The sequence below is a fragment of the Montipora foliosa genome, chromosome 5 (genome assembly GCF_036669935.1).
Source record: "Montipora foliosa isolate CH-2021 chromosome 5, ASM3666993v2, whole genome shotgun sequence".
Classification (NCBI taxonomy): domain Eukaryota; kingdom Metazoa; phylum Cnidaria; class Anthozoa; order Scleractinia; family Acroporidae; genus Montipora; species Montipora foliosa.
The window spans coordinates 39779715-39789714 of NC_090873.1; the positions used below are offsets into that span (position 1 = coordinate 39779715).

General features: G+C 41.5%; 1 protein-coding gene across 1 annotated transcript in view; it reads right to left on the bottom strand.

The window, feature by feature from the left end:
- Positions 1 to 10000, bottom strand: part of LOC138002714 (putative tyrosinase-like protein tyr-3) — a 13309-nt gene that overhangs the window by 672 nt on the left and 2637 nt on the right. Inside the window, exons 3-4 of the mRNA XM_068848702.1 lie at positions 3454 to 3564; positions 2030 to 2140 (exon numbers count right to left, since the gene is read on the bottom strand). Coding sequence (XP_068704803.1) covers positions 2030 to 2140; positions 3454 to 3564 — 222 coding nt within the window. The remainder of the gene's footprint in view (positions 1 to 2029; positions 2141 to 3453; positions 3565 to 10000) is intronic.

The window sequence follows — 10000 nt, forward strand, 5'->3', positions numbered from 1 at the left end:
AGTAAATTTATAGCATGCGAAATTTAGTTTCCCGTATAAAAGGATACCGTTTAAAGTTCACTGGTGGAAGGCGAAGATTACGAACGTTCAGCAAGCGAAGAAGTGTCCTATCGCTCAAACAAACGATGCCATATAATAAACAAGTTAGTAACCTCAATTGCTCGGAACCGTACTGGGGAATATTGGCTCTCGGTCGTTTCTGCCACAAACAATATTCCCCAGTACGGACCTTGCGCTCGTTTAGTTGGAGGTTATCATTGCACATTATATTGATCAATAAAGACAAGCTTTCCCCTTGCCACGTCATTTTTCGTTTCCGCCAGGAAATTTAAGTGGTCGTCAGTAATTGTAATAAATTGCAGTGCTCGAAATTAAAAAAAAAAAAAAAAGAAAAAAGAAAAGTTGCGGAAAGCTAAGCTAGAAACGAATAGGAAACAGCATAGTACAAACAACACCAATCCACGGCTTGCAGTACCTCACGCATGCACACAACCATATCAATACGCGGTTGGTGTAGTTGTGTGCTTACTTAACATGCCGTTGGAGAACTGTGGACTGTTTCGCCAGTTTCCAACCAACGACAAACTGCATGCATAACGTGGAGCTGACGCTTGAAAGGGTGCAGTTAAGGCCAAAAATACATTCTTTGAAATCTTTTCTATGTTGGTGAGGCCTATTAAAGCCGAAACAGCTGTCCATGGCTGCCACTACCGGATAATAAGGCTGTGAGTTTTGTGCCTTTTTCAAAAAGTGAAGCTCTCGGTTAGGTCGTACAGAGATGGTTGGTGTTAGGCTTAACCACAAGTTGCTTTTGATTTTTCGAGCAATTTTTGGCAACTTTTACCACTTTGAGCATATTTAGCATATTGATGTTTTTGTTACCTTTGTTTTTTAGTTTAGCAACTTTTCGCAAAAAGATAGCAAGAAAGCTGTTCGAACACCTGGCTAATTAACGTTTTAGTAAAACAAGCGAAGCAGAATGCTCTGATAGTCCACTGACCCATTTTACCACGTCGGTGCAATTGGGGTCCTGTAGCTTTAGGCCAGCGGTATCGCATCGAAGACCACATTTTCCATAATTGCGGCCACGAATTGTGAAAGCTCATCAAAGGAAGAAATTTATCTAATTCCGAAATCTACCAGAAACTTAAGACCCTATCAGAGAGGCAAAAAGGAAGGGAACGAATATAAGTGAACCAACACTTTTATGGTTCATGAGATTCATCCAGCCTCCCTAGAGATTTTTTTCTTGTTTTAGTTGCACAATGGGAAAGAATGTACGATTACCGGCCTATGCTCCTTTAAATTGTACGATTTTGAAAGGGCGAATTTTGAAAAATTGGCAAGCTTCATATAACTTTTGAATGTTATACAATGTACTTCATTCGAAGGAGAAAACGGAAGTGTATTTAAAATATTTTTTTCTTTTAAGAAAGGGGCGACTTTAAAGCAATTGTTTTGAAATATGAGCTACTTTGGAGCAAACTTTGAAGAATGTTTAGGCAACGTTTGAAGGATCTTAGAGCAATTTGTGGCTAAGCCTAGTTGGAGCCGAGTTTGGAGATCCTATGGCGCGCAGTCAGAAGCTAGAAATAGGACTGAGCAAAGGTTCCTGTACAAGCTCCTTTAATTAATCTTCCTCCCTTGCGCAGTGGCCTCATGGTTAGAGTGCTCGACTCCGGATCGAGTGGGCTGGGTTCGGGTCCTGGCCGGGGACATTGTGTTGTGTTCTTGGGCAAGACACTTCACTCTCACGGTGCCTCTCTCGACCAAGGTGTATAAATGGGTACCGGCGAAAATGCTGGGGTTAACCCTGCGATGGACTAGTCGCTTCATGTTACGGAAACCGGAGATAACCGCCGGCTTCAGGGGCCTTCCTAGGCTCGTAACAGACTTTACCCCCTCTGCCCTCTTTTTACGGGCATTCTCTCCAAGAAACCCGAGCCTGGCCATCCGTTTTTTCTTCCGTAACACCGGGAAAGCGTGCGCTTAAACATACAGCTAAATAAAACCAAAACAACATCCTTACATTGTGAGCAAGTCCTCCAACAATTTTCTTCCATATATTCCCTATTCTTCTTGCACTGTCCATTTGCGGCCCAGCCAGGGCATTCGTCAGGGTGTTTATCGACGCAAGGAGCTACAAATTAGTAAAAGCAATGAAGTGTTCTTATAGAGTTCAGTACCAGACTTAAGGCCAAGTTTGATCCTAATAAATGCACACCTTACCGACCTTTTCATCTCTTCCCAGTTTTAACCAGAAAAATTACCCATGTCGTCTTTCGCGCTGAAATCAGGCATTGGAGCTTTAGAGGGGGAGTTGTTTTTATGCTCTAAGCACAAAATATTCGGGTCTCGTAAGGGGCGTGGAGCTGTCGGGTATGCAATCATAGTGTTTCTGGGATACGTAATTAACTATGATACCGTTTGTGCGTGCATTAGAATTCAAAGAATTTCAGCAAAAAGTATAAAAGAAAAGAATCTAATCGAATAAAAATTAAATGAATTAAAATTTAAAAAAAAATAGAAAAAGGATTAAAATAAAAATACAATAAAATAAAGAAAATGTGTAAACAAAAAATGCCGACGAGTGATATCTCGCGTCCTCCTGTTTGATTGTCACTACTACTTGGACTAAAAATGGCATTCCTCCAATTTTATGGAGGAATCTTTGTTTTATAGTTTTGGCTTCATTACAATAAGCACATTATTCTCTTATTGATAACACGAGAAACCAGCCGTTAATGTCGAAAGCAATGTCTAAAAATTGTGGGTCCGGTATAACAGATGATAATCGAAGACAACGAATGCATGGGTGCTAGTGGTTTAGCCAACCCATAATTTATCCGCACCGGCCTTTCGAAAGCAAAAACCTCAAAATTGAAGGTGAATTAAGTTTAACTAACCAGTTCTCTGAACTTTTGAAGGCAACCATCGTATATATATAATATGTTGATTGCGTCGGCAAAATACATGTAATTGCGTCAGCAACGATTTCCCGATCACACTATATGAGCGAAGTTAGAGAGGTATTTCATGATTGGTCAGTTTACAATGCAGACTGCAAATTTAGATCCCCCTACTTGCTTATTGTTTACTTGTTTATTCTTCTTATAGAAGATATGTTTCTTCGATAGTGGCTCGGGGATACTCGGAAATAGTCCGATTGCGCATTCCTGCGACCTTGCGATTACAACTTCGGATGCCCTATTGACTAAGCCATAGGATGCTCCTGGGACCTTAGCCATTAAACTAGGTTCAGGAACAATTGCCCCGCTTTACTGCTACGACCAAAGTTGTCCAAAAGATGCCTTCTCACTACTTGACATCTGCTTCATAATAATAATGGGAATATCGTTCTCGCAGCTCATTTGCATCAGTTGTCAAGAAAACAGTCTTGAGTGTGCATTTTAAACTGCACTGATTCGATGATACTCCTCTTCATAAACTTACCACAAAACGAGCAACTTTTCCAACAGTTTTGTGACATATACGGATAAGAAGATTGACAAAGTCCTCTTGCGGCCCACTCTATGCAGTGGTTATTCTTGTTTTCCCATTTTGCTGGGGAGACACAAAACCAAAGTTAGTGACACCTCCTAACTAATAGTAATCGAGTTCGACAGTCGCTTTGGAGGCAAAGGAGAAGGGTAGTGAAATAAACAATGATAAGGTGTGCAATTGTCATTTGCATATATGACGCATCAATGCGAGTATGACTTTAATTCAAGATGGCGCTGAAAAGGCAGACGAACGAAAAAACGAAAATTTGACAAAGCTCACCCTATGTACAGGACAACCAAGATTACAAATCGCGTTCTCCTAATGTCGAACGCAATAAATGTAAGTGAAAAGCACCTAGACTTCAAGCTGTAATAAAAAGAAAAGCTGAAAGCTTTAAATTAAATTAAATTACTCTGTAAAAATTTAAGGCCTTCGGGTTGGGTAACTTGCGACACGGGAGTGTTTTAAGTAGCAAGAAGTGACCTGAATTCCAGTTAAAACCTCGACATCGACAAGACAACTGCTGAGTAAAGCTCGCGCCATGATGCAGGGCATGGCCCGCTGTTTCCATTCTAATGAGAACATAGATGACTCATTCAAAAGGAACAATCAACAGAAAACCCATTGGATCCTTATCTCGACCCTTAAAACATGACCAGTGCTCTTTTGTCTGGACGTGCGCTAGAAGTTTATTCGCGGTTATCCGAGGAAGCAGCCCGAGATTATGACCGAGTAAAGCTAGCTTTGATGAAGAGATACGACCTTACAGAGGATGGTTATCGCCGTAAATTTAGAGCATCAAAGCCGGAAGTTGATGAGAGCCCAGAACAGTTTATAGTGCGACTGGAGAGATACTTGTTGCGTTGGTTGGAACTGTCGCACACTGAGCGTTCTTTTGAGGGCTTGAAAGATCAAATTGTGGAAGAACAGTCTATTGACTCTTGTCCAAAAGAGTTAGCTATTCACCTTCGTGAAAGAGCCCCGGAAACGCTTGACCAGATAGCGAAAATCGCCGATCAATACTTGGAAGCACATGGAAAGCACCTGTTTAGCTCTGCGACCAAGAAACCGGTAGTGCAGTCCAAGGCGGAAGAAACAAAGAAGGCACAGAGTGATACAACAGCTCTCCAGTGTTACAGGTGTAATGCCCGCGGACACAAAGCAATTAACTGCCCAAATCCAGCAAGAAAGTGTTTCCTATGTGGCAAGCAAGGTCATGAGGCGAGGAACTGTCCATCAAGTGGACGGAAGTCAGGAAGCCAAGGTAAGGATGGTAACCCTGTGCACCGTGGTCAAGTTAGTGCTGGCTGTTTGGTTAAGCCACCAGATCTTAACGCTACCCGTCGTGTATTCAAAATGATCAGCTTCTGTTAGCCTGTGTCAAGAAAGTCCCGTTGCTAAGTAATGCATGTGTTGAACCCTTAACTGGAGTAAGAAGAAAGATGCCTGTTGTAAAGGGCTGAGTTGGAGAGAAGACTGTCGACGTTTTAAGAGATACCGGTTGCAGTGGAGTTGTAGTCAAGAAGGACCTTGTCGGCGAGGATCAGTTCACCGGAGATTTTATATAACGTCATGTTGCTTATTGACAACACAGCGAGAAAGGTACCTATAGCAAGAATTTATGTTGATACGCCTTATCTTAAGGGTCATGTAGAAGCGCAGTGCCTTTCAGATCCTATCTACGACCTATTATTGGTAACGTACGTGATGCAAGGACGCACAAAATCCAGATCCCAGTTGGCAAGAGGCTTGTGCAGTAACTACCCGAACTCAAGCTAAAATAAAGGATGAACGCACTACTTTGAAGGTGCCTAGTACCTGTGAAAATCCTATTGTGGATAGAGAGAAGCTCAAGCAGATGCAGCGTGAAGATAAGAGTCTGCGTAAGTACTGGGATCGAGACGGTATGCTAGGGAAGGGTCAGGCGGAGATTTCATTTGAAGAAAAATCTGGAGTACTGTATCGCCTTTACAAGCATCCTTACGTGAATGGTGGTAAACCGCTTAAACAAGTTATGGTACCTGAGAAGTTGAGACGCCCCATAATGGAAGTAGCTCACGGATCGATCATGAGTGGTCATATGGGCATCAAGAAAACAACAGACAAGATCCAGAGTGCATTTTATTGGCCTGGGATTCAAGGTGACGTAACCCGATTTTGCAAGTCCTGTGAAGTGTGCCAGAAGACCGTAAGTAAAGGATCACTGCCAAAGGTGCCGTTAGAGAAGATGCCACTGATAGAAAAGCCTTTTAAGAGAGTAGCAATAGATCTTGTTGGTCCTGTCAGTCCCCCGAGTGAAGAAGGACATAGATATATATTGACACTGGTGGATTTTTCGACTCGCTACCCAGAGGCTGTGCCACTAAAGAACATTGACACAGAGCCTGTAGCAGAGGCATTGGTAGATATCTTCAGCCGTGTTGGAGTACCCGAAGAAATCCTGAGTGATTTGGGTACACAGTTTGTTTCTGACTGCATGAGAGAAGTCACCCGACTACTAAGCATTAAACAGCTTACAACAACACCCTATCACCCGATGTGTAAAGGTTTGCCTGAGAAGTTCAACGGAACGATGAAGTCTATGCTGAAGAGACTGTGTAGTGAGCAGCCAATACAGTGGCATCGCTATATAAACCCGCTGTTGTTCGCCTATCGTGAAGTTCTCCAAGAGTCCACTGGTTTTTCACCGTTTGAGCTGTTATATGGAAGAGCTGTCAGAGGACCAATGGCTAAACAGTTCACGAATCTATTTACTGAAGCACCAGGCGCCACAGACCTCATTCAGCATCATATTAAACTCATTTCAGACGAGCCGGTTAGATCAAGACCTTACCCAGTACCTTACAGCATCAGAGAATCGCTGAGAAGAGATATTGCCGACATGATCAAAATGGGAGTTATTAGAGAGTCCAGTTCTCCGTATGCGTCACCTGTGGTAGTAGTGAAGAAAAAAGACAACACAAAACACGTGTGCGTTGATTATCGGAAATTAAGTAAACTAACTGTATTTGATCCCGAGCCTATGCCAACTGCTGAACATTTGTTTCAGAAGCTTAGCGGAGACAAGTTCTATTCAAAAATTGACCTTAACAAGGGATATTGGCAGATAACAATACCAGAGGAGGACATACAGAAAACGGCGTTCGTAACACCTGACGGGTCGTACGAGTTCTTGAAGATGGCGTTTGGAATGATCAACTCGGCAGCAACACTGAAGCGTGCAAGGAAGAAGTTGCTAGAAGATCTAGCCAATGTTGATTTCTACTGGGACGATATATTGGATCACAACCGTACGTGGGACGAACATATTAGAGCCCTAAGGGAGCCATTTTCGCGCCTTCAATTGTACAAGCGGGGTGCCTATTCGGAGTAAACAGTGTGGATTTCCTAGGCCATCGACTGGAGCAAGGAATGATTGGTCTACATCAGGATAACGTGGAGAAAATTAAAGATGCCCCAAGGCCAAGTACAAAGAAACAGGTGCGATCATTTATGGGTCTAGCAGGATACTACAGAGACTTCATCCCCAACTTTGCAGCGATCGCAGTGCCCTTATCTAATCTCACACGGAAAGGCCAACCCAATAAAGTTGAGTGGCGTGAAGCACAAGAGAAAGCCTACCGATCAATCAAGTCTTACCTAACAAGTGAGCCTATTCTACGACTCCCGGATCCAGCTAAAACCTATTTCTTAAGGACAGACGCCTCCAACAGTGGAATCGGTGCAGTATTAATGCAGAAACATGATGAGAAGTTGTTTCCCGTTTGCTACGCAAGCAAGAAATTGACAGATGCAGAAAGGAACTACTCTACAATTGAGAAGGAATGTCTAGCGATTGTATGGAGTATCAAGAGATTTCATCTTTATTTGTACGGAGTTTCTTTTGTTCTTTAGACGGACCATGAACCCTTAAAGTACATGAACAGTGCTAAGTTTGCCAACGGACGTCTTATGCGTTGGGCCATGTTTTTGCAGATTTATTCATTCACAGTTGAAGCCATTAAGGGTTCAGAGAGCGCTGGAGCAGATTACCTGAATCGTGCTGAGGAATAAGGTTATTGACATTGAACTACCCCGTATTTAGCAATTTTTTCTTGTTTAGGATAAATTTAGGAAATTTCTTCTAGCAGGGGGTTATGTTACGAAAAATAGCATTGCGTGACTAGCGTTACTTTCTAGAATCTTCGCGAGAGTTCGTAGTTTGTTTATTTTTAGGTTCGTGCGTACGCGTTTGTAAATCGGTGTGTTTTGTAATCTTTCTATAATTAGATTGATTACTATTTTAGAAAAGTTCAAGAAGCTTATTGTGAGAGTATATAAGTAGACGAGTCCAAGCGAAGTTTTTACTGGGTTGCCTATGGGCAAACCCAGTCGAGGTCTGCGTTTAGTTTGTTTGTTTTCTTTTTTTTCTTTTTTTTTTTTTTTTTTTTTCCGTGTCGGTAAAAGTCTTGCCTGTCACTCCCCTGGTAAGTGATGTCTTTGTGTATAGAGCCTTCTGCGCGTATTTTCTTAGGATCGAGAGGGTAGTGGAACTGTGTAGATTTCTCTGGTGGACACAGTAGAATCATTAACTTAGCCTGCAATGGCGTCGAAAGTCATGCAACGCGAATGGCGTTTTAGTGGATCCTTAAACAAAATATACCCTTATGGAGCTCAATAATGGAAAGTCAGTTGGATAAACTAGGCATGAATCCCAAAAGCGACGAGTACTGGACTTCGACAACAATCTATCGCCCGTCGAGACGAAATCAAAGTGAGCAGTATTTACCTGAAGTACATGGTGATTTGACACAATTGAGTTTCTTGTCTTCACGCACGCAATGAAATAGGAAGAGGTTTTCGCCTCTAAGAGCAAATATGTTGTTTGTTTCAATAAAATTTTCGGTGGAAAAGGATTCTGTGGTATTTTCTGCCTTTGTGAATTATAATATCATGTTGTGTATTGAATTTTCGAGCTTAAGATTCAAATGTGATATGGGAGAAGTTTTTTAGTATTGCTCTGTAAGCAGGAAGGGTTCACAGGCCTGTTGGAAGCGTGCTTGAGTTTCAACAAAATGAGGCCCAAAATCAGTGAAAACTTGTGACGCAGATGAATAATAAAGTAGCTGCTATTTCCAAAATGATGGAATTACCTGGTGATAAATAACGTCGTACGTGTCTTGGAGAGTAAATTTTGACTTTGCATAAACAAGAGTTGGGCGATTGTGATCTTTGTTTTGACTTCGCTCATTTCATTGTCAAACTTTATAACACTTGACAGAAAAAGAAACTTACAAAAACCCGTTATCTTGCCATCATTTGACACAGCTGCTTCACTGTTTGGCGAGTAAACATGCCGCGGTAACTTAATCACGGCGCCCGCTGAATTCCGGCCATGTCACTTTCGATTTTGCAATTTACTTGAACGTAGCAAAAATCTCCCAAAATGTTTGTCGCTGATCGTAACTTTTTATATTCTATATTCACGGTTCAAAATTAATGTTGTTTTCATGTCGTAAATATTTTATTCTCGATCGACCGTCCGGGAAACGTCCTTCTGCTCTTTCTGAAAACTGTGTATCAATATTTATTTGCTTTTTCATCAATATTTGTTTTGCACAAAGCAAGCTAACAGAGTCTGTACCTTGCTGAGTTCGCATTTGTTAGCGTTAATAGTATTTTCGGTCAGATGCTTCTATTTTTCAATAGGGGTTTATTGTTTTGGTGTCCCATCCTGACACTAACCCCGCTGAACAGGGATAACTTCAGTGAACTGTAGTATTACAAAGCTGTCAGACGCTCAGAGGGTCCACTTGTGGTGAAAAGAAGTTGTGAGGGAACTTGAAAATTATCAACATCTCAGCCCAGAAGCCAATGTTTCTCGCTTCTCTTTTATTTGTTATTCTTCAGAGACTGGAATGCTGTATTTCAATACCACACAATTCAGTGCTTTCTGATTTTCTGTAGCACGTACCACAGGCAAGCCAGTGTATGCTTCACAGAAGCATCTAGTTTAACTAGTTTTCACAAGCAAAGAGAATTGGCGTTAGTAGTGTTTAGTCAAGTGAGACAGAAGCTGTGTTTATTCAAGTTGGCGGAGGTCGTGTAAGTTTATCATGTACGTGTTGTTTGGAGTCTTCGTGGAAACTAAGATCACTTTGGAATAAATCTTCTTGTTGTTGTTCCGACAACCCTGCGTTCAGTTTAGTCTGCAAGCTACCTGTCCTCAAAACATTCGAACTCGTAACATCCTGAAACAACATGACCATTCTCTGAAATAAAGGCGATTCTCAAAAAAAAATTAATAATAAAAGAAAAAAAATAAAAAGAATTTGCTCTACTCTGTGTGTGTTTCCGATGGCCCTTTTCAGGGTTAGTTTTTCTAATTTGCATTACAATATAATCTACCATGTATGTGAGGCAATTTCGGGCTATTTTGTAGTTTTAACCCGAAATTGCCTCACATCCACGTTAGATTACATTGTAATGCAAATGAGAAAAAACTAACCGTGAAAAG